At 39.2% G+C, this 25,884-nt stretch overlaps 2 protein-coding genes across 3 annotated transcripts in view; one reads left to right on the forward strand and one right to left on the reverse strand.

The window, feature by feature from the left end:
* Positions 1 to 11,051, forward strand: part of LOC109990059 (A-kinase anchor protein 7) — a 48,097-nt gene extending 37,046 nt beyond the window's left edge. The window contains exons 10-11 of the mRNA XM_029278930.2: positions 3,095 to 3,130; positions 8,099 to 11,051. Of these exons, the coding sequence (XP_029134763.2) occupies positions 3,095 to 3,130; positions 8,099 to 8,319 (257 nt within the window). The 3' untranslated portion in view covers positions 8,320 to 11,051. The remainder of the gene's footprint in view (positions 1 to 3,094; positions 3,131 to 8,098) is intronic.
* A 10,483-nt stretch (positions 11,052 to 21,534) lies between these two features.
* The window catches only part of LOC109990079 (estrogen-related receptor gamma-like), a 33,567-nt gene continuing 29,217 nt past the window's right edge, over positions 21,535 to 25,884 (reverse strand). For both annotated transcript variants that reach the window (XM_020642055.3, XM_020642054.3), the window contains exons 7-8: positions 24,219 to 24,488; positions 21,535 to 23,398 (exon numbers count right to left, since the gene is read on the reverse strand). In XM_020642055.3, coding sequence (XP_020497711.1) covers positions 23,154 to 23,398; positions 24,219 to 24,488 — 515 coding nt within the window. In that variant the 3' untranslated portion in view covers positions 21,535 to 23,153. The remainder of the gene's footprint in view (positions 23,399 to 24,218; positions 24,489 to 25,884) is intronic.

The following is a 25,884-nucleotide window of genomic DNA, read 5'->3' on the forward strand; positions in this document are numbered from 1 at the left end:
CAAAATAGTGAGTATGAGTACGGACGAACACAAATTAAGACAAAGAGTCCAAGTTTACAGCTTTGACCGCAGCTGTGGTTTGCTGTCCTCTCAAAAGATAGACTATTACACATTCACATTTAAATTAGGAAAAACTTAAGTATAGTAAAACAAAGGCCTTTCATTTAATGAATTATACTGTGATGCAAAAAATACTTCTTATTAATCACAATATTTCAAATCAACAGGACTTAAAGGAGATCTGTAATGCTGATCCATATTTAAATATATACATTTAATGTCACAATGATGGATGTCCACAATAAACCTCGGCAAAGTCTTTTTTACGCACAAAATAAGCAGTTGTTGGCGTAACTCCTGGCTGTGGTTTCCTGCTGCTCGGACATGACGTTACAAGAACCTGCCTTCAGGTTCTGTCGACGTATTAGAGCAAAGCATTGGAGCAAAGTCGTAGGACACGCCCACCCTGGCAGCTCTTTCAAGCCCACGCCCACCCGGAAGCTCACTCAAATCTTTCCACGACTGCAATCAGAGCTGGCGAATCAGAGGAGAGGGAGCAAGTGCGGAGGGGGGGGGGCTTAAAGAGACCGCAGGGAGAGGCTGACATTGAGGGATATTACTGACACATGTATACGAAAAATAAGGAGGTTTTTGAGCCAAACATCTCGCAACGCTCCTCAATAAGTGTCCCAGACTGACGTAATATATTGTGAAAGTGACTATAATAGATCTCCTTAAAAGTCTTCGGCCACACAAGTATCTCTATGAGGATGCCTGTAGGCACAGCAGCTTTGAACTAAAAGCGAACATTAACATGCTTACAATGGCAAGGCTAGCATTGTAACATTCAGAAAATACTCTGTTTAATATGTTTCAATCTTTGTTAGCATTTGCTACTTATCATCTAACATAATGTACAGCTAGGACAGGCAGATATCCTATTAGTTTTGCAGGTTTTTGCAGATTATTAACCAAAATATTAGTACACTGGTCAAATATGTACTGATGGTAGCCTGAGAGAAATGCATTTTCCTAAATATGAAATCAAATTAATTCCTTTAATGAATTGATTATTTGAAAACATGTTCTACCGTCCTCTAGGTTCCGGCTTTCGCTGCTTTTTCTGATTTTATATTGAATGTGTTTGGTTCATGTATGAGACAGTTCTGGCTGTTTTAAAGACTAAACCAAGTGAACAATGGAGAGAACACCCGGCATATCAAACAGTTAGGAGAATCGTTTCAGTCTGGACCGACCAACAGACAAGATCTGTTTTTTTGGAACAACTATTGGAGAGAAATGCAAACAGCACTTGGCATGGTGTTTCTGTTGGACAGAAGACAAAATATCCTGGACTAATCTCATCTCCGATAGAGGTTTAACGAGAGTCGACTAATTGGCTTGGTTTGCAGCATATAGGCTAAGAGGTTTAGTTCAGCTTTATTTGAATTAACTGCACAGTGAGCGACAAACACTGATAGTTTTTATAATACAAACTGGTAAATCTAGAAATGCAACTTTAAACCTTTTTTTGTCATTCATTGAAATCACAGACTCAGTATACATTTCAACGTTTTTCAGCTTGCTAACAGTTGTTCCACTGTTTCCTTTGCATGTTACATATACAGTCAAAGCTTTGTTTCCACAGAGAGAGAGAGAGAGAGAGAGAGACGGGAAATGTGATATTCAAGAACAAGTCTTGAGACTCACCGATCAATAAATACAGAAAAGATGATCCTGAGGGAGAGACCCAGCGAGGCAAATAAGAGAGAGAATCAGAAGCGGAGAAAGAGGAAAAAAAAGGAGGAGTGAAAAGAGATAGTCAAACAGATGTGAGAGAGGACGAGGATACTTGGACGAGACAGAGTGAAACCTGATGGAAGTCAGTACAATCTCCTGTGTTGTTAAAAAGTGAAAAGCCTGTCTGGTGCTCATTCCATCACCATGACAACGCTTCCGGCAAATAGGGGAGATAGAGAGAGCGAGAGAGAGCGAGAGAGAGGGGTCGGGAAGGATAAAGACATAAAAAGGTGGAGAAGATGTTTGAGGCAAAGAGTGAGGATATAAGCTTTGAGAAACTCTGTGTGTGTGTGTGTGTGTGTGTGTGTGTGTGTGTGTGTGTGTGTGTGTGTGTGTGTGTGTGTGTGTGTGTGTGTGTGTGTGTGTGTGTGTGTGTGTGTGTGTGTGTGTGTGTGTGTGTGTGTGTGTGTGTGTGTGTGTGTGTGTGTGTGTGTGTGTGTGTGTGTTACTGTTTAACCTGTGTATTTGAGTGTGTGAGACCGTCCTGTGAGCCTTGTTGCAGTGAAATCAGTCTATTAACGGTAAGACTATCTTATCTGTGTGTGTTCGAGTGTGTGTGTGTGTGACAGGTACAACATGCAGCTTTACTGCCATCAAGAAGGCCTTCATTATGTCAGACAGAGATTAGATAGACTGATAACAACTCTCTCACACAAACACACACCTCTTTAAAGGGTACAGACACAGAACCATGGAGCAGACCTTTGACAAGCTGAGGTGTGTTTATGTGAGGTCAAAATGACAAGTGTGTACATTCTGGATATTCATGACGACAGCAGGAAGGAGAAAAAAAAAGGGGGGAGTCAGATGTCGTAAATCCTCTCAGAGTAAAACCATCCAAGCATTATGTTGTTTAGAGCGCTGTCTCATCTCAAACACATGACGACATATTTTCCTTTCTGCATTTCATTCGAACCGTTTTCTTTTATATGCACAGACTTGTGTTATAGATATAAAGTTCTCAGTCTTGAGGCCTTGCACTAAGCCTCAAAAAGTGCACACCTGACCCTTTTTATACACTTGTTGATGGATTTCACTGGGTTTCAATACATCTTCAGAATATTTGTGCATCTGTTTTTTTTTTTTTTTTGTCTCGTTCAGCCCATGGGTCCAAAACTCATCTTAGAAATCTCTTAGCACCTTAAGTATTTCTCCTGTGTTAAAATACAAAGAGGCTTTTGTGATTGTGCTGCTTCTCTGTGAGCGTGTGAAGTCCACGAGACAGCAACAATATCTCCTTTTGTTTTCAATCGATGCCTACTTTTAATGTGCAATGTTTATGCTTGTGTTGCAGATTTGGTTCAGAACCCACTCCGTGCCAAACGTTCAAGTATGTGTCCCTCCTCGTATCTTATGTCAATCAGTTTCAGTAATCAAACTGATCTACATCTGAACTCGAGCAGAAATTATCCTCTGTGATGTAATCCCTCAACAATCAAATTCAGTGATTCATGATGTGATTCTGCACCTCTATGCTACCCTGATTTTATCAATTACTATAGATCACATTATTGGAATCTTTATTTATGAGTTGACCTAGGCACAGTTGTTCAAATAGTAAAATTTAGCTCATAATCCCTTTTTTTCTATCTGGGAGAGCCATGTTTATTGTGCCCTGATTTTTTAAAAGTAAACTTGATACAGATTATTCAAGATTACCAATCTGCCAAAATCCACACAAAATGAAAATTCCTCACAGTTGTTTTAATGAAACATTTATATTTGATATTGATTAATATTCAGTGGATTATGTTATGGTGATGAAATCATGAAACAGCCCTCAAATCTGTTTGATGATTTCTACAATGTCTCAGTTGTAATGCAACATTCATGTGCCAAATATATAAAACATGACTACAGTATAAACTACAGTATCAACTACAAACTGCATGTTTTGTCCAAGGATTTACTACATTTTGTTCCTGAAATCCAGCTGCAGCTATGTCTTAATCAACAAGATTTAAAAAAAATGCACTTTTTTTCTTTTTTTTCAATAAACCGTCACAAATGCTTCACATTTCAACTGATAGTAATTCTGGTTTTGTCTTCTCGGTTTAAATGAAGTTAAACTAAATGATCCGAGCAAATTCATTTTTTTATGAATTAAGGAAACAGGACAGGAAGTGATTATGGAGGCATAATGGAGGCATCCATTAACCCTGCTGCTTCGGTTAAATGGCCCTCTGTTAGCCCTCATGCCCCACAGTCCAGCTGTAGTTTCCCTGGGCAGTCATTGAAGGCCTTGTAGGTTCTCACTTACACAGAATTTTCTTGGTTACTTAGATATTTATCGTATTAATCAATGCAATAGGAAATACAAAATCAGAAAGCAGTGCAAAATATGAATCTTTGATATAAAATAGAAATCTCTTACGCCAGCGTCACACTGGCTGTGTATTGGTTGGGTGTTAGCTGTGTGTCGGTTACCACATTTACTGGTTGTTTCGGATGTCTTTTATATAAGTTTTGAGAGCTGGGCTTATCAGAAAACAAAGTTATTTACATAAATAATGGGTCATCGTTTACATAAAGGCTATAGCGCTACAACAACTGCAGAAACAAATGGGAGAGAAAAACAGACAGGTTCTTTTCTTTTTTGCCATGTCCAGGCGTAGCTCCTGGTGTCTTTTAAACACGTTTCTATGGTTAGGATCAAAACGGATTTAATTTGCATTATTTACAGGTACTTACTTTATATACAGGACAAAACAAATCCAATGTCAGAGGGAAACAGAGAGAGGGAGAGAGAGAGAGAGCCATACATAATATCACCCTCAACCTGATCTTATATAATTATTTACATAATGTACTTTGATTCTTCTTTTATTTCAAATACAGTTTTGCAGGGTACCCAGTAAATTGCCTTAATATCAACTTGTAACAAACAACTGTCGTGGTACGACTTCAGAATAAAAGCATTGTGTGCAAACCAGGGGAGTTTCTCCACAGAACAACCAAACAGGACTTTTTCTTACCAGAAGCATAAAAAATAGGCGAGGCCTCTATTTTCTAGATCTTCAGCGCTTGAGACTCGAGACACTCATGATGTCTCACTCACTCGTGATGTGCTGCTTGATGAGATGCAGGTCCAAATTGGAAATGGAGCCGACACACAACCAACACGCAGCCTGTTTGAAACCGATGTTTGAGTATTCCTCAATTCCTCTGATCTCAGTGGATCAGGTCACATGCAAGGATTTCCAAAAACAGAATCACAGTAATTGCTTCTTTATAAAAAAAAAAAAACTGTATCAAGCTTTAGTCTGCGGACACAAGTGTGACTCACTGATATTTGCTTTACACTTGTAATATTTGCATACCAGGATGTTACAGGCATCCCTCTGTTTGTACTGTAAAAACTTCCTCCACCACATGACAAGAGATGTGTATATAAAGCGATCAGGGTTGAAGCCTCCAGCAACTGCTGAACAAGTAACAGGTTCAGTATGCACATGCTGTTTGGAACCCGGTCAGTGTTTGCTAGAGCTTGAAGTCTTGAGCCATAACCATGCAGGCCTCCTGAAATGGTCTGGTCATCATTTTTAAAGGTTGCCCACTGTAACCCCGCCTCTTCCTGCTGGCTTAGGGTGCCTTGCAAAAGCTGCAAGTGTCAGCAGAAGATAGCAAGTCTTTCCTTAAAGGCAGTGATTCTTGTCCACAAGCCCTGCTTATCTCAGCTGTATATTGACATGAGATTAAAAAAACAATAAAAATGAAATCTTAATACTAGAGGTAATAAAAGCAAAGACTTTGGCTTGGATGTCATCATTGAAATGACTCTGAAATGATCTGAAAATGCTGGAGGTGCTAGTTTCAGTTGACTCAGCTGAAGGAGAAATGACCAACATCCTGGGAGTTCCACGTAATAGCTCTATAAAAAGGTAGATGTGAAGTATATAGAGCTGCAGTCCCAGGGGTACAAATACCTCATGGAACAGCGGTCAGAAGTATGAGTCACTCAAACTGGCGGGAAGGTTGCAGGTAATCAAATATCATCGAGGTACATCTGCAGCAAATTTTACTGGAGAGCACAACTCAATACATTCTGAGTGAGATGTGCAATAACAGGAGATCACATCGAGTTTATTTTCTTTAGCAAAAAAAGAAAAAGGCGGTGAGGCTGATGTGAGCACAGAGTGACAATAATTGGATGAGCAAAGAGTGCATATATGGCAGCTTGTCTGACAAGTCCTGCTGTCTGTTTGTCATGCTGTTAGCAGCAGGCTGAAGATTTGGCAAACATAACACAAATCCATTGATACATGATGCATGGGTCAACAGTACAAGCTGTGCTCTGACGAAGAAATGATGCCTCTCATTCCAGTGGCCTGTGTGGGGTTTTATTGTTATAATGAATTTGTATGCACATAAGTCATCTCTTCACATTATTCTTGGTGTATAAGACCCACCTGTAGATCGTGGAATAGTCTTTAAACCTTCATTTTGGTCCTTAAAGTAAGAAAGATCATGTTTGTAAAAGAAATAATAATTAGGGAATACGAACAACAATTTGTTGCGTTAAGAAATCTTCACAGAATAGATAACAATCCTGCATCACACTGTGTGGACGTGTTTCTGACCTCAACAAACGTCAGCCGTCTTTATTCACCCTCTCACTTCGACTGTGCTGCCAAACTCGATCATAAATAATAGAGCATCCCTGCTGTAACATATAAACAAACCTATGGGCCCCGTGGGATTCTGTGATGGAGAACATCAGCGTGAGGATTTCATTCCTGGCCTTGGTAATCAAATGTTTTTAAACCACGGCAGTACTCTGTGTGTGCGTGTGTGTGTGTGCGTGTTGGACTGTATGGTTGAGTGATTCTCTATTGAACTCTCTCTCTCTCTCTCTCTCTCTCTTTGAATGGCCTAATGCAGACACTCCATTTCTCACCCAGTCTGCCTAACTGTCTTCCCAAACAAATGATTGACTTTCTGCCAATGTTACCTTTTTTGACAGCTGCCTTTATGTCGGTCTTTCTCCTCCTCTGTCTCACTCTCATGTTGCCCGTCATGTTCTCTGTAGCAAAAGCCGAACCAATAAAAATATATAGTGTATAGAAGAGCTTTTTTCTTCAAATTCAGTCACTTTTTTTTTTTTTTTTACCTCTCAAGGAGGTTTATTAAATCCACATGCATTTTAAGACGAGCTGGGAACTGAGTCTTGCTTTCATCTGTCATTCTCATCTCTGTCACATCTAATCTATTTTGTCACATCCAATCTACCGTTGTTGGATTCTCTCTATGATGAGTGAATAAATACTTATTTGTATAATGTCAGATTGATAGTTATTTTCTGTTCTCTTCTCGTTTTTCTTTTGAGAAAATTGAGTTTGATGATATCAAGAATCAATAACCAACAATTGCATCAAATGAAAAGACACCCCAACAGCACGGTGTGAATAGTTATTATCAAATTCAGTGTGAAGTTTGAATGCTAAAAGAGTTTTATTTATAGGTATTCTATGATACATCTTTAGTAACCCTCACCCTGAAGTGATTTAGTCCACCAGCTAGCCACATACGCCAACTAAAGATATTTTAAATTGAAATACATGTACAACATTTAACATCTACTCAAACTTAAAAGCTGCACTTATACATTTTAAAAAAACAATAGAAAAACAATCAGTTATGTGCAATGTGTAGTTGTTAGTGTGTAAACAGTCTCTTTTCATGATGAACCCGCAAATAATTATGATCCAGTTATGTAATTTCACTCGACTCTTCCCACAAAACAAACAACTACATTTCTCTGCTGCCATGAGCTTACATCTTCTTACCATGTTACCTGCCACTTACTTTAAATATTTGAGCATGAAGTGACTAAAGAGCTAAATAATCCCCTCAGGTGATGACAAAAAAAACCAGCTTAAAAAGTGTGAACGCTTGTTTGCCTCCATCAGCGGGATGGGGACAGGACTCCTAATTAATGCTAATGTGGTTGTGTTTTTTAAAAGTGTTAACTAGTAGTAGTTTGTTTACTAGTTGGCCATATCAACTTTAATGGGTGATAATATGTCAGGTTAAGTTTAAAGTTTGTTTCACTGCGTTAATGAGTTCAAAAGAAACTTAAAGGACTACAGGAAGATGTCTGTTAGCATAATACCTGAACCTGTGAGACAGCTGTCATTCTGTGGGTCTCGTAACCTGCTGCAGTTTTGAAGTTCACTCTGTGTTGTAACAAATTGTCTCCACCAATAAGGGAGCAGGTTTGTGTTTTTGGTTTGTCATAATGTTGTAAATAAACTCAATGATGTATAGATTATTCTTTTGTTGTTCTTGTTCTTCCCAGGTGGTCGTCGCCGGTCTGAGCCCGACGAGGCAGAGCTACTCAGGGTCAGCAGGCGATTGGTCGAAGATGCTGTCAATCGCGCCTTACAACAGTACAAACAGGAAACACTCCAAAATGGGGGCGGGCCTAATGCCACAGCAATGCAGCCCCCTGGAAATACTGAGGAAACTGACACAAAGTTGGACACTACAGCTAACTCCACCACAGGCAACAGGAAGTGACATCAACGGACTGAGTTACAAAGACTTGGAAAAAGGATCCGCCCAGAAAACATCAGCCAGGCCTGGCAGAGCAGGAGAAGGGTCAGGGAGCTCTGAGCACAAACGCCTGAACCAGCCAACCAGTCAGCCCAGTTTGCTGATCAGCCAACCCAGCTAGCCAGTCATGCTAGCCTCTGCCCAACTAAACGAGCTGGAAACCGTGCTAGTAAAATGTAGCTTGAGTTCAGTGCTATGTGACTGACCCAACAGGCCAGCTAGCTCAGTCAGCTAGTTTACTCACGAACTGTGGTGTCCCTCATCTGACAGCAAGGCTACCATCCCTCCATCTTTAACTCAGCCGAGGGTCCAAATACCTGATAAGCACTCCTGTAGAGACACACAAGCACACGTTGGGTTCCCTTTGACCTGTCAGTCACAAACTGCCCTTTTGAGAAAATGATAATGAGATTTTTGACATTTGTGTTTAGCCTTTCTTTGGAAAAATCTGTGCTATCTTCAGGATTTCTCAACTGCTCACCTTAAGGAGGATGTGTGGGAGAAAGCTGCATTGATCTATGGCGTCTTAAGTTGTGACTGGATTCTTCAAAATTTGGTTGGAACTACAGTATGTTGAATTTGGTCTGTGTCGGATATTTAGTTTTCTGTTTTTGTAGTCTGGGTTCATAGCACTGCATACAAAACTGCATTTTTGTATTAATTCCAATTCTTTAAAGTTGTCAAACCACAACTATACTTGAAGTATTATGATAACAAAGTGTGTCCCGTGGAGGAAGCACTGAGACAATCATGAAGTGAGGATAATTTGATAAGCTCTGAATTTACATATTCAAACTAAAAAATAAGCGACGTCAGTTTTTAAAAAGCTTAATCTGGACCCTTCTGTCGGGCCCTCAAACACTATAGATGCAAACAGCTGTTACCATGTTTATTCATCTCCACAGCACAAAAGAAGTTAGGGGACTTAGACATTATTAGTGATGCTTAAAATGAAACTACACTGCTAGAGAACACTACCGTTGCCACGAATGCATTTTGCCCCCGTTAATGCCAAACCCTCCTTTAAAACCCTCGAGTGACGGGCTACTACGTACAGACACAGCTTCCTGCTTCTTCATTTAGCATTTTATTCTTTTCTTTATTGTTATAATTTATCATCAGTTTCCCTCTGTTAAATGAGCTTGAAGCAGCAGCACAGTGCAAATATTATGTTTTGTCTTTTGTTGGTGTTAGAGTCTGGTCTGGACTGGAGCCTCAACCTGTTGGGTTGAGGCTCAGTGATATATTGGAGGTGTTAATGCTGATCTGAGAGGCTGTTTTTGTTTCAGTATTGTTATTGTGAGAGCAGTTAATTGGATGCTGACAGGATGCTGATAGGTTAATTTAAACAATCCCTGCTGTCAGTTGAAAACCATCCAGGACATACATTTCATTGTCTTCCACCCATTTATTAAAAAGAAAAAAAAAAAGTGTTTAAACTTGAAAATGAAAAAGGCTTTTCCTGCTCTGCATCTTCCTCCAGCTAATGAATCCCCTTAAGAAACACACTGTGAGTTTCTTTAAAAACTCCACTTCCTGAAAATGAGGCTTTCAACTTACAGCAAGCGGACTACGATGATGAAACTGTGATAACACAGGTTATTGCTTTAAGCTCTGACATTATTTATGTTTTTGTTTTTTTTTAACTTTTAAACTATTATTTGTAATGATTTGGTTTGAAATTAGGAGAGATAATAAAAAGAGGTGTCAGATGAAAAAGCACAACATTTTAAGTAATCTTTAATTTAGTCTTTGGTTTCACTTTTAAAAATCAGAAAACTTTGTTGGTAAATCAAACAACCTCTAAACGAAGTGGCCAAAAGTCACCAATACAAATCGATGTATTGTTTTGTTTGTTGTGTATAATTGAGGTGACAAAGCAAAGGTTTAGCCAGTTTGCTTGACGATGGCTCATTTCACTGTGAGATTGCCAAAGTCTCTAAAAATGTCAAGCTGTAGCTAAAAAAGTTGGACTCTCGATTTAAATGTCAGAATGATTCACTTGAAAACGCTATTTTTGTTATTTCTTTGATGACGTTCAGCAACATGAGGTTTGTTTCCTCAAGTGTGAACAGGTGTGAGCTGGGAGATGTGCTGTCATCCCTGTGAAATCCACTCGAGTCCTGTCACTGCAGGCTTTCTGAAATCCTCAATCCTGTCTTAAGGCGGACTTTGAACGTTTTTGTTTTGATCTTTTATTGTCACCGGATCCTTAATCTCCTTAAAATCCCCTTTAATACACAAGTTGTCCTGTTGGCCTGTGTTCAGTCTGTTCTTTGTGTCTTATTTGTGTGTGTGTGTGTGTGTGTGTGTGTGTGTGTGTGTGTGTGTGTGTGTGTGTGTGTGTGTGTGTGTGTGTGTGTGTGTGTGTGTGTGTGTGTGTGTGTGTGTGTGTGTGTGTGTGTGTGTGTGTGTGTGTGTGTGTGTGTGTGTGTGTGTGTGTGTGTGTGTGTGTGTGTGTGTGTGTGTGTGTGTGTGTGTGTGTGTGTGTGTGTGTGTCAGATGTTTGATCGGTGGTCACTTTTGTCTTAACCAATCATGGCACCTGGGAGCGTGTGTGCGTGTGCGCGCGTCTGTACAAATTTGTCTTTCCATTTGTCAGTGTGTATGTCTGACTGTGTGTGTTGTTTGTACTGTGTTGTATATACTGTTCTGCCATATTTGAACAATAAAACAGGATATGAGTTTGAAAACCACTATCCTTTCTTCTTCTCCTGATTTCAGTCCAAGTGCTCGTGTTCGCCCACAGAGCTCGCTGATTGAGTGGACACTACCTACAGTATGTTTTCATGAATGCAGAACTGATTTCAAGGTCGCTTTATTTTCTGAAAGGAACTGTCTAACCCCCCACACATTTTCTATTCTACTATTAAAGGGCTTTCAGGAGTGTTATTGTTGTTTATGTTTGGACGCATTTATTTTAGGGTAAAGGTTTTGAAAAAGGAATCACAATCCTGAAAATCTGACAAGTTTTTTTAAAGAAATGGTTTAAAAAGTAACACACTGCACAGTACTTTCATGTGTACCAGTCAGTTTAAGTGTCAGATAAAATCATTGTTTTCCAGAAACAAACATCACCGCTCCTTTAGAAGAATACATTCACAGACTTTTCAAAATGTTTGGAGTAATACCAAATGGTGCATGTTTACTTTAAGAGTAAAGCACTTTGTCTTTTGCTCATTTAAAACCAAGGTTTACCAAAGGATAAAAGGCTCTTCCCCCGATCAGTATGCATGCACATATTGTGCCTGATTACAACTCCTCTGAGGACCGTCTTTAAACGTACACTGTGCTTGATTGAGGTATCTCTTCTATAAATAAACTACATTCTTCTTCTCATGGTTGGAAGGAGAACAAGTCCATTACTTGGAAAATCTTGCAATGGTGTTCTATTTCCCGTTAGTTAGACACACTTAATCCATACTTACCCTTTCAATGTGAAATAGTTGCAGGATGTCAGAGGGTGAACTTGACAATAATTTTGTATTGGGGGGAAAAACTGAGCAGCTGGAAGGTAAAATTTAAAAAAAGGACATGATACTGACGTTCGAGTTGTTTCAGTTTCACATGATTGGAAATCTATTGAGACAGCCTGAAATGTGATATAGGGTATTGCAGTACAACATGTCATATGCTTTTATATTCCCAAACAACAGCCTTAACAGCTTTTCTGTATATTAAGGATGCCACTAGAAACAGCTTGTAGAAGAACAGCATACAAGGTTATTTATCAGTATACAACAAAAAAAACAACATCAATGCAATGCTAATGAGCGCAAAGTCAGTAAAAGATAGCAGAGTGTCAGGATCAGTCTTTTCCCATTTTAAGGGTAAAATACATTTTTGAAGACACAACATGTAGAACTTTTTACACCAAAATATCTTAATTCAAAATGGACCAATGTTGTATTTTTTATTGAGTACTTAGATTACATCAAATGTAACTGTAGTCAAAGCCAGAAAAATCCTTCAATTTATATTTGTAAAGGGACGTTTCTTGTCGCAGCGCCCGCCATGACAGACACAAAATGTTTATTGTTGCTGTGTTTGGATGTTACGTCAAAGACTGCTTCATGAAGAAGTGGGAACTGCGACTGAAAGCTGCCGCACTGTTGCTGTGATAAAAAGGAAATGTAAATGATACTTGGATACATTAGCTTGTCGGTAAGCATATTTTCTTCCTCAGGTCTGTTTTGCCTGTTCGTCTTGACTACTGTCAACTCAGGGTTATTTTTTCATCAGTGATGAGGGTGGTGTAGTAGAAAGAATGACTCCCAGTTTTCCCTGCCAGCCTCCACATCATCTTTTGTTGTTGATTAAGAGCCCCCTGGCAATGAAATGGGCATAGGCCTACTGTGCTTACTTGATACAGTTTTAATTGCTGCCGATCTTTTAATGGCTTCTCTTTATACCCCTCTGTCGGTAATTGGTTTTACATTAAATTAAAATCAAGGATAAATGAGCAATAGGCTTCCCAAACAGGAGGCATTTAGAAGGTGAGTTAATGAGTCTGGTGCCGACCATGTCATGACTCCTTATGGCCAGCAGGTGGCTGGTGGAATAATGCACAGTGGGAGAGGGGTTGTTTCACATAATATAGAAAACAAGCCAACAGACAAGTTGACAGAATAGATGCAGTGTTTTAGCCAAGCAGCAGCATAACAGCAGCCAGTTTTATCGACGTCCAGCATAATGAGACGTTTGATGAACAATAATGGGCTTCCTCTTCCTCCTCCTGACATTTAGGGGGCCTGAAGCAGAAATGATAAAGTCTACCTCTTCAGACCTGTTGCATAATAAGAACTGAGACTGAAATAATGGTATTGTGGTGAATAACCACACAGCAAACACATGAAAGTGAAGGAAAAGAGTTGCTGCTCTTTTCCTACGATTACCAAGATCCCCTCTTACTAAACAGTGTGAAACGTGGTTATCAAGGTGTTACCAACATGAATCCCTTCCAGCTTTCATTTCACATCTTACACATCATACTGTGACAATCTGTTGTTCACGGAGAGTAATATCGACAAATCTGATATTATAATGAAGTCCCTGGCTGAGTTGTATGTTATACAGTGTTGGGATGAGTGCATATTGAATGACTGAGCAGACATTTACAACCTTGGTAACTGTGAATGTCAGAGTCGTAGTGGTTTACATTTTTTTAAAAAGACAAAGTTGGACTTTGCTCTCCAACCATCTCTTTCACATCTCGGTGTGCAGATTTATAGGTCAATCATAAAAATGATGTCAGATACCTTACTTTGAAAGACAGGGTTTCTTATTATTGACAGATTCTGGCATCACATAAGCATAATGATTGTATCTTAGAACAGAAAATTACAGAATTCCCATAGGAGAATACCCCCTTAGCTGAAAGTTTTCAAAAGTTCCTGGTGAAAGTTTTTTTTTTAAATTTTCAATGGAAAGTTTAAATCCACAATATGTAGGAATTTGGTTTGCTGCGCTTCGGCACCCACCAATGGTCTCTCAGTGCAAATGCACTGACATAAAACACATGTTGCTGTTACGCCTCCCCTTCTTAGAAAATGTGTTTTGGTGAAAAGGACAGTGTGGCAAAGATGTTTTAAGAAGCCAAGAACCATGAGAACTGACAATGTACAATAATATTTCCATATTTAATGTTGTCTTTGTTGTTTGCAAGCTGTTTGTATGTGGATTATGTGGATGTGTATTCCACTGTTCCCATGTCTCTATGTGAGATGGGTTTGAAAGGTTTCAAATTTAAAAAGCTAACTTGAAGATCGACAAGGAAAGAAATAACCTTTGTGGTGATTTATTCATCTATTGTATTTGTATGCAAGCCTGAGACAACACTTGGGTAAGATGACCTTCTGCTTCTGGTAAAGCTGCTGAACATGAGACAATGATGATGCTGATAACAATACAGCCTAGCATTACATCCACATGCAATTGGACTATTTCACATGCATTGCTTCTCTATCTCAAGTGGGGATTGAACAGGCATTTGGAATTAACATTTGAGGGGGCAGTTTCTTCACCCCCTGAGCTATGGTCCTGCTCCTGCCAGTCATCAAGAGGACTGATTAAGGTTTTGAATGAATTGTAATATTGCATAACTATGTTGTGGTACACAGGGTTTTTGAACCAGTGTTTGGATTTAACCTCTGACAAAAAAATACTAAATAAATAGTCAAATTCCTGCAGGGCTCCTGGGTACAATTCCAAAAAAGTTTTCCAAATATATTTGGTGAAAATTCCAATACGTTTCTGAGAATTTGCCTGAAAATTCCTGAGAATTTTAGAACATTTCCAGGGTAATTTTGAGGATCTTCTGGGAGAAACAAACTTGTGAATATTCCCACCAGGTTGCCAGGAAAATTCCAGAACGTTTCTGATTATTCCTGATGAAAATGATTGTAAAATAATTGTATTGCAGATGCAGTAGATAAAGACAGATTTTAATTGGAACATTTTACTGATGATCTGCAGACACATTTGGAGTTCACCTTTGACTCCAGCAGCAGTTGCTAAACCACTGAGCTATTGGTCCAGACTCAGAGGAATAGAGCGTTTTGAGTTCATTGCAGTGTTGCATGATGAGATACTGTAGATGCAAAAGAAAACAAAAACTCTGGGATGGGAAATTTGACTGCCGTTTAGACACACATGGGATTTGAACTAGTGCTTGGTTTGATCATAGTATTACATAGCAGATGCAATTGACAAATTATGATTTGGATTGTCTTATGTTCTCTCCTTGCACACGTTGGAATCAAACCTGTGTTTGGATGTAACATTTGATTCAAGGGACAGTTTCTTAACATATGAGTTACAATTCTGCCAGCCTTAGAGAAGAATGTTTAAAGTTTTGAATTCATTGTAGTATTGCAGAGATATGTGACAATTGCTATTCTATCTCAAGTGGGGATTGAACAGGCATTTGGAATTAACATTTGAGTGGGCAGTTGCTTCACCCCCTGAGCTATGGTCCTGCTCCTACCAGTCATCAAGAGGACTGATAAAGGTTTTGAATGAATTGTAATATTGCATAACTATGTTGTGGTACACGGGGTTTTTGAACCAGTGTTTGGATTTAACCTCTGACTTGAGGCGCAGTTGCTCATCCACTAAGTAGTTATTTAGTTCTTTTGTTATTTGTGCGAAAGAAAGAAGAATAAAATAATACAGAAGACAAGGACATTTAAAATGCACAGGTGGGACAAAAGAAACCCCTTCGTGCTTGTATAAGGAACCCACCTAACGTTGAAATTAAAGCATATGCAAAGTCTTTTCACAAAATACAAACAAATGTAGGTATTCAAATAAACTTTCAAATCAGGAAGAGAATACAATTAACACGCAATCAATAACTTGTATGTGCTGCAACATATTGCATCCAAATACTGATGTATGCTGTTAAATCACTTGTTTAAAATCTTTTTTAGAATGACTGCGAAAGGAGGCTGAAAAATGGTTCCTGATGACTAGACCTGTGTACCTTTTTTCGGAAACTCAACGCTGGTTCTGTAGAATTGACTGTAGAAGATCAATAGATCTGGTGTGATAGGCCTACCTGTGGATCTGAGACCCAGTTACCAAGCTTTGGTCCTTCCATTCTTTAAGATGAATGATAAGAGCTCTGAATTCATTACAGTATTGCATAACAACGTTGAAGCTGCAATAGACACTGAACAACTTCTGAAACAAGAAACTGACTGATGGCACATGTGAGAATCAAATCAGTGTTTGGACTTAATCTTAGACTCAAGGAGCAATGACTATCTTGTTTGGGCAATAACAAGGTAGACAATCAGGCTGCATGAAATACTAATTTTATTCACAAACAACAAACCAAAACTATTGTCAGAGTTCAGCTGGGAGACAGAAGTCTGAGAAAGCCTGACATTTATGCACTTCTATCCAGATGAGCCAGTCAGAAATCTCAGGTGGGTGGAGTCTCCAAGAAACCAGCAGGCAGTGATCTCCAATTAAGCCAAAGTCCTAGACGTATTAGACCACAAGAGGGAGCCAAAGGTCTAACACACAGGAAATCACAAGCGGCACAATTGTATAAATGAATTGTAAATGAAATAGATCAAGTTAGTTCTGAAATGAGAAATTCGATCTCTGCCACATGTGGAAATCAAACCTGTGATTGGATATGACCTTTGACTCAAGGGGCTGAAGTGTATTTTCTTGTTATAAAACAAGATTTCTTTCACATTTAAGTTTTTGCTATATTTTAGTAAAGGTACCATTTTAGCTCTAAAGTCTTCTTTTCAGGGTTTATTACACAAGAATGGCACGTCTATTTATTTATTTATTTAGTTTTTATTCTACAGGGACATTGCATATTAATAAACATTTCTGTAAATATGCCAGAGTTAGCCAAAAGGCTCATTTACATCAGAACAGAGAAGCCTGTTTTCTGTATATACCAGTAATGATGATTATGAGTATTTCATCCAAACTTTTTACTTAAGGCAACATAACGAAGAATTTCTAGGAGTACTTTTCTGTCTCCACACAAAATTTAAGAGAGATTTACTCATTGAAGAATAAATATCTTCAAATATTATCTGTTTAACACTTTAACTTTTTCATTTACCATATTGGTATATTTTTGGACAGCAGTTTATATTAGAGAACATTGAGACAAAACATGTTTTATTTCCTCTGCTGTCCTCAGATTTAAAAAAAAAAAAGAAAAAAGATTATTAGACCTAAATATAATTTTAGGAATGACAAAGTGTGAAGAACAAAAGTAAATAAGATCACATCACTGGGGCGCTGGTTTAGCTCAGTTGACAGAGGAGGCGACTTATGGTCATGTCATCCCCTACTCCCTACATTGTCCTCCTTATATTTCCTGTCTCTAGCTGTCCACTGAAATAAAGGCTCATATAGTTCTAACATAATCTTTTAAAAAAACATGTCAAGGACTAGAGACAGTAAAAATTAAAAAGTCATAATCTGTGCTTAGATATGATATCATCACAGTGTCCTTGGAAGGTCACTCCACAAAATCTGTCCTAAAAGGGTCTCACAACAAACACATCTTTGTCAAGACAGAAACTGAAAGTGATTCTTTACATGAAATAACTAAATCAATCTACTGTATTATGGGAGGTTCAGGAAGTAACGAGCACCCAGGAAGTGTTTATTTACAAGCAGAAGTCAAAAGTCAAAAACACATCAGTTCACTTAGACTGCAAATCTACATTTCTTAAGAATAATGTGTTGAATTGAAGTGGAAAGTCCATGCTATGTTGATCATGTTTTCTTACAGCCCTAAGTGCCATTGCTAATAGTTTATCTTAAGTATAAAATATTTGGGCTATCACTGTTTATTCAAAAAATACAAAGAGTACAAATGTGCATTCTGCTCTTTGTCCACAAGATGGCGATAAGCAACTAGAGCTGGCTGTGTTCTTGGAAGCCGTATCCAGTATAATGAGGAGAAGCTCAATATGCAAGCACAGCTGCAGTGCTCCTTATCTTCAGTCCCAGATATTACTGCACTATTTACTGCTGAAAACAAACTGCAGCTGCACACTCACCAACAGCCTTTTATCTTCTCTATCAGGACAAAGCAGGACGGCAGCAATGAGCTGAAGGCCCTGATGTGCAAAAGAGTCACATTTCTCCATGTTTGTCCTCATGTGACCTATAACTGTACATGTACAGTTGTCCGTCTGCTGCTGGGGGATGATTGAGGGTGACAGACAGGGGGTGTACAAGCAGCAGTTTGTCGGGGGTTTTTGTGGAAGTCAAACTTTTAAACACGTGAGCGAGTCCTAGCTGGGATTATGTAAAGTGACTGGATCAGGACTGATCTGTGGTCTTGTTTTCTTCTTCTTCTACCTCCACATTACTAAGTTAGTTATGAATCTCTGTCATGAACAGGACAGTGGGGCATCCCAGACACTCATATGCTAACTAAGAAGAACACTCTGCCTCTGAAAAAGTTGTCTTCTGTTTCTCTTCTCAGATGTTTGACATTAACTTTGAATATTCATGCATGCAGTGTTCAAAAGGAGATGGCCCTTTTCTTCTCATTGTGCTAGTATTTTCTTTCAAGTGTAGACGAGTAAAACACATTGTATTATTTTTAAATGTAAAACAAGGCTTCACTGCATCGTGAACATTGATATTCTGTTTTTGTTTTTGTTTTGTTTGCCCTTCAAAATAAAATTACAGTCACAGGTCAAACGTGACTGTAATTAATGGTGAGTTGCTTAATGAGTAAAATACCACACACAGTGAAGGATTCAGCCATTTATGAAAAACTGAAGATGTGACAAAACAAATCCATACTGTGAACAACCTCACATCCTCTCAGTGTCTTATAATACGAATATATCAGCTTTTTTATTTCACACATACAGTCATATAAATTCAATGGTTTAAACCTTATACTGTAAACTTAGAATAATAAGTGTAATTGTAAAAGTAACGGTGGTTCAAAGGTTAATGAAATATAAGATTGTATCTCTGTCATGTTTTTTTTTATTAATATGAAGGCATTTAGTAAAGAAAAGACTTAACTAGATCATCATGTAAAATACATTTTCTCTACTTGGTAATAACCTCAAACATGTGCAGAACTCCCTTTTATAACTTAACAACAACCAAACAACAACAAAACACAAACATGTTGTATTAATGAAATGTAAAAAAAAACAAAATCTGAGGGTTCCTTTTTTGTTAGTTGTGTTTTGTTTTGTTCTTAGAGAACAGACTCGGGCGCTTATTTCAGAACCAAACACATCTTTCAACACATCAAGGACAACTTGATGAAGCTAACTAACAATTATAGACAAACAAAATGATTTTTCATCACTTTCCCAGGGTCTGTAGTTGTTGGAACCACTTTGAGACCTCACATACATACAAACACACACACACACACACACACACACACACGCACACACACGCACGCACACGCACGCACGCACACACACACACACACACACACACACACACACACACACACACACACACACACACACACACACACACACACACACACACGCATTAACTAACAGCTAATTTGATTTATTTTAACGGACAAGCTCTCCTCCGTCTAATGCCCTAATCAGCATTCATACCTTGGCGTGATGATTCGGGACAATGCTTTTTTATTGAGGAAGTGATCTCACCCTTGAGTGCCAGAATCAGCCTTTTTTACAGCCCATCTCCTCTGGGCCTCATCCATCAACCAGGTGTCTGTGCGACACGGTTGCCAGACACGCACTAACTCATTTAAGGAGGGGGACATACAGAGATCTATCACTCAACATCACTAACTCACTTATTGACGGCTGATGTGCTGAAACATCTCCAGCTTGAACACCTCACTGAGCTTAAACCACAGGTGAATAAAGACATTAGTTAGCTTCTGCTGACAGATGAGAGGGCATAAAGGACAAATGGTCCCTTTGGATTTTAATTTGTCTTTCAATGAATCCATCAATCTTTATTCTTCTGGTTGGCTGGCTCTCCTCTCCTTGTTGATGTAAACATGATCACATGCTTCATGTAACAGAATATGACCTAAACAATACCTGAAAGCTGTATTTTTCTCCTGTTAACACTCCTTATATTGACCATTACCTCGATCAAAGCCAGGAAATCCAAAGGCAAAGCATTGCACATCATTGCATTGGCTGTTTTATAACCCCAGATTCAGCATGTATGAGCTGTATGAAAACTATTTAAGAGGGACTGTGTGGCATGAAAACAGCCATGTCCACCAGAAGTTAGAATAAAGAAATGCAACGATAGAAAGAAGATAAGATAACAGACAACAGGTCAGGGAGAACTCATTAAGATTATCTACACAGCATTATTTAAAGTATCAGCCCAACACTGGAGAGCAACATGTTGAGCCTTGGTGGATATTTTCTTCTTTCATTTCAAATGTAATGGTGTAAGTGATGTGTTGATTCCTATTACAAAATAATACAATTTTACCTTTACTAATTGTATTAAAACGTTTATTAAAACACAACTTTGTTTAATCTTAGATTCTGATGTGTCAGTACAGCACTCTCACTCTGCAGTCTGTTATTTCCAGCAGACAGCTGCTTTCTTTAAGTCAGTGTTACGACAGACTGAGTTCTGGTCCAAACTGAAGAAGAAAATCTGATCATTTTAAAAGCACCTGGTTAAAAAAGTGGTGAACATTTTGTATTTAAGCCCTTTTAACACTGTATCAAAAAAACCATCGTAACATACGATTTAATCTGCAGATCCTCCGGTAGAAAACAAGATCAACCTTATTATGGAGCTCCGTTTTTTGAGTCATGACTAAGGTTAAAATGTGGCCTGAAACAGACGAGTCACTGTTTGCTTTTAGCCTGGCCAATTGTGCCTGGCCACTTTTAGTGATGAGTCAACTGTCAGAGACATTTTGGCAGATTGCAGACATTTGTTCAATGCTTTAAACTGTTCTTGTTCTAATGTTTCAATTCATTATTGCAAAACCACAACTGACCAAATGTGACATGCAGAAGTGGATGAAAATGGCAAAAACAAATGACACAGATTTCCTTAATGTGACTGTATGTACACTGTTCACAGTGCAAACATCCGGCTGGGAACTAAATATTTTAAAATTGTGAATTCATGTGACCTTTGAGTGTCTCAGCAAAAATGTAACACCCAGAAAATGGGCTGTAAGCAAGATTACTGTAGTTGCAAACATACCCACACGTTATCAATCGCATGTTTTTATAAAGTTTTCTGTGCAAAGATAAAATGGTTTATACTGTAATTTCCAGTGTTTTAGAGCTGCTTATAACTGCATATTGGGAACATTTCTAAAGAATCATAACTTTTTACCTTTAACTACATGCTGAGAGGGCGATCCTCTAACAAGATGAAATGATGAGTCAACGACCGTCATCAGCCTCAACAGGCATCTGATGACCAGCCCAACCCGGAGCCACTGTTAGACCTCATTACAGTATAGCTGTGTTTTATTTATTTTTTTATAGCTGTTAATTATAAATCTCCATCCAACTGAGTTCTGATGGCCTGATTGTGCCATAATGAGCCTTTACTTTCAAGTGACAGTCCATTGTCAGACTCAGCAGAATAGACTGCAGCCATTTACCCGCTCTTAATGAATTTGTTTCACTTCCTTTCAGAGTCTTTATTGCGAAAGACGACACTTAAATTGTACAAGCGTTGCATTAAGGGGATCATCTTTATTGCCCAAGAATCCACCTGAGAATGAAATACTACGGCACAGCTCATCCAAACAAAGCTTATTTGCATCTTTAAACATCTCCGTTGGCATAAGACAGGACATATATACAGCAAGAACATACAGTACATACATTTAAATCAGCATATTGCTGCTGCCAAGTCGTCACAAAAATATGCACATTATAGTGTCACAGTACCTTGAGTAGCATAAGGAACCAGACTTGGGCGATTAATTTGTTGTACTCGCATTCCTTCCGAGTTCAATCCCTTCATTTAACGTGTGCACACAAAAGACAGATTTGAGATACAACTACTCTTCACACATAAACACACTAACAGATAAAACAGAGCGCCGATACCAGTTTCCCCAAACGTTATGGCTAAAAGGGAAAGTAGTGCACAAATTTCATCCTACACATAAAACTTCTACCAGAGAGAAGACATCAGATGCTTCCCTAATCCACATTATACAGTATGGCAGCTGGTTAAGGTTATATCTACGGGCCTACAATAGCTCTACAACATTAGGATATTCAAGTACGCACTCCAATTATTACCATGATGTCTTGAATTTGATATCGTATACATGTATGTATCAGTGCTGTAGAGGAGAAGCTAGTAAAAAAATTATCTTACAATGATATTTAAAAATCTTTTACAAAATTATTATGCACTTTAATTGCTTTAATCTACTCTCCATTAATGCAACACTAGTAAATAAAAAACAGCAAACAAACAGAGCCATTTGTAAAATAAATATTACTTTGCTGTAGTACAGTCGTATAATAACATAGAGGACTCTTTCCCTGAAATGTTCTACGAAAATCAGGACGCTTATTGTATTATGAGATTCTGATTGCTTATTTACTTTGTCTACATATGAATGTTGTGGATGGATAGATACTTTATGCGATACACAACACAGCAGGGATGTAGCTTTACTGAATGTCCTACAGGCCACATTATATTACTGTGGACGTATGCTGGTATTATTGAATAGTATGAGTCTTTACTCTTTGGCAAGACTGACCTCTTCAGACACCTTTTTGAATACAAAAAAAAAAAAAAGGACAAACAATACGAAATAGTTTCAAGGCTTCCTAAACGCACTAGAATGCAGATTAACAGGCTTCAAGATGGATGAAATAATCCATGAGGATCTTCAAGTATCAGGTGTTATTTAGACAAAAGAAGCTCTACTTTTGGCATATAACTGTAAATATCTCAGGAAGTTGATTCCCTCTGCTTTAAAGCAGTTCATCCTTTCATCTTCAGTAAATTGGAAGCAGGTATATTCACTTAAAGTAGTGTCAAAGTCCTTGTTTCAAGACACTAAATGAAAATTTGACAGCTCCATTGACTTCCATTCAAAGTTTCATCTGGAGTACGGTGCTGCTCTAAAAGATTTTCCAGCTGTTCGCCACACAACATACCTCCCAGGGATTGCAGATTCAAAACTTTATTGCCAAAAGCTGAAATGAACAAATACAGACAGTGTCAAACCACACCATTACCCGTTATACTTCACTTTTTTTTTTTTTGTCATTCCACACCTGCGTTGGGAGTCAGGATAGAGCTAAAGGCTGTCTGTGTTCATGTCAGGCTTTGGCCTCCAGCAGTTCGAGGAACAGTTTGTGCATCGGCACGCGGCCATCCTGTTTGATGCTGCAGAAGTGCTGCACAGCTCGGGCAGCCGTCTGACGGAGGAGAGGGAGAGTCATGATCAGTTTTCCTGCCCTCCGAGGGTCCTCTGGGTGGTGGGTGGCTTCGTAGTCCTGCAGGGCGCCATGGAGAACGTCCTGGAGTCTCTGAACCGCCTCTGAGTCTTCGATTTGCATGGAGTCTGTAAGGAGAGATGCATTTTATTTCCAATTCAACGTGCTGGAGAGTGAGGGTAAATAGAAGTGCACAAAGCTAAAACACCAAACCTTAGGTAGTGACTCTGTGAGGCTGAATACAAAGTTCTTTAAATAAGAATCTTACAACAGCTTGGCAACCACAGACTGTATCAAAGATGTAGATGTAGCTGCAGTGACATCATCCTTTGGTTTGTTGACTAGCTTTTTTTAAGCTCGAGTCTCTTATTTGGTTTCCAAAATGTTTTTTTTTGGAGAGCCATATAAGTGATCATGTTTAGTGTAAAGGAATTACAAAATCACAGTTGAGATGTTGCCATAGAAATGACTTGTCAATCACATGTAGCCACTTCCAAATGTGTTCCCTGCTTAATAGTTTACACAATGTTTGGTAAAATGGTAAATGGATTTGAGCTTGTGTGGAGCTTTTCTAGCCTTCCGACTACTCAAAGTGCTTTTGACACCGCAGGTCACACCTACCAATTCACACTGATGGTGATGTAAAGTGCCATGTAAAGTGTCCATCAGTATTTACTAATCCATTCCTACAAACTCACACACTGCCGATGAAGCAGCAGGAGCAACTTGGGGTTAAGTGTCTTGCCCAAGGACACATCGGAATAAGAATAAGAAATAAGCATTCTACTGTAGTAAAGAAGACTCAAAACTAGTGATCGGTAATCGGTATTGATCCAGTGGTTGGTAGAATATTTCAGTCTGGACTTAAGTAGCAGATTGCATCGATATGGTTAGGTAGCTAGTGTGACAGATAATGAAAATTAATCTCTTCGATATCTACTATAATACCTGAGTTAGCCAATGCGATGGCCTTCAGGATCACAAACTCCTCCTTCTCCAGCCCCATGGTTTTAAACTTCTTCACCAGTTGAAGGATGGCGTTGTTGAGGTCAAGCAGCCCGGCCAGCTTCGATTGCTCCTCATCCATGATGTAGTCCTCGGCGTACACCAGCTTTTCCTCCAAGGCCAGAGAGCGGAATACCACCCGAAGAATCAAAATCTCCATCCAGCCGCTCTGCAGCAGACTCATCTGGTCAGCCAGAGAGAGGGAGGGGAAGCCTGGAAAATTAAAACAATGAGAATGTGTAAATTACTTCAGACAGGAAGATTTAAAGGGGACGCTCCACCAAGGTCAACAATTTACTTGTCATTGTTTGTCCTTGTCGACTTGTAAAAACATCTTTATGATGCTTTCTGTTGCTCTGAAGGGGTTTTGTAAAATCTGAGAAAATAACTCATAATAATGTCATCAGGGTCATTTTGGATTAAACAGGGACCACATAATGAAGACTTTACTTTTTTAGACTCGGGGAATGGAGTTAAAAAAGTTGGCATAAGAGATGCTAGTAGGTTTAATTATTATGGGAATAGGATCCAGCACTTTGCCCCAAGACTGACCCTAACGTGAACTGAAAGTCTGGATGTTTCAGCCAAGACCTCCAACCTTTTGAAACACTGGTTGACGGTCCACATGTTGGCAATGATTTGCATAAAGTACAATAATACAGCTGATGATTTGCCTTAAGATTTCTTCATAATATGATCACACTGCAAAGGACATAAGAAAGGACAGAGGGAGGGAGTAGGTGGTGAATTTAATTACTCTCTGTTGGACACGCCCACTTTGATTGACAATTACACCCCACAGGAGCGTGATTAAATCTGCTCACGACCTCGGCATAAAGCTGCATACACACACTCTCTCACGCACACGTTTACTGTAATTAAACAGATGATTTTATGGAGCGTTGGGGAATGTATTTTCGACACCATCAGTGATTGTTATCAGGATCCATTGCTCTTTACAATCACCACGGGGACATCAGTGGCGCCCCTTTTCCCCACAATCACTCCCTGACTGATTGGAAAAGGCTGTCTGTGCACATTTTCATTGGTCGATAGGGATCTTTATTCTAGCACCGGATCATCGATCAGGGACGGGGACCTGTGTGAGTGTGTGATGAAATATCAGACCGTGTATTGATAGATTTTAAGAACAAATACGAGCTTCAGCGAAGAGAAAGGACCTCGTTGTAAAAGGGACAAATGGTATTTTGTCTTCTAATGTGAAGGGCACTGAGGGCTTTGAGGAAAAGAAAAATGGTCGTGCCAGAGTTAGTTGTATCATATCCACAACGACACACGGCCAGTCACACCACAGTCGCTCTCACACACGCACACACATATATTTGACAGCCAACTCGCAGCAAAGACTCAAAAAGGCCAAAAGCAAAGAGGGCAGTTGGTCTTTAGCCAGCTCATCTGCCAGTCTGGCCTTCAGACTTCAGCCCACATCACTGTCGCTGTGCCTGATAAGAGCAGACACAGAGGAGAGGTGGGGGGGGGGGGGGGGGGGCAGCCAGGACAGTAGCCTCCCCCAACACTCACCTCCCCCTGGGCAATGAACTCAGATGGCCCAGGCCAATTTGCCCAAGACCCTGGTCCTTGCAGCGTT

The sequence above is a fragment of the Labrus bergylta genome, chromosome 15 (genome assembly GCF_963930695.1).
Source record: "Labrus bergylta chromosome 15, fLabBer1.1, whole genome shotgun sequence".
NCBI lineage: Eukaryota > Metazoa > Chordata > Actinopteri > Labriformes > Labridae > Labrus > Labrus bergylta.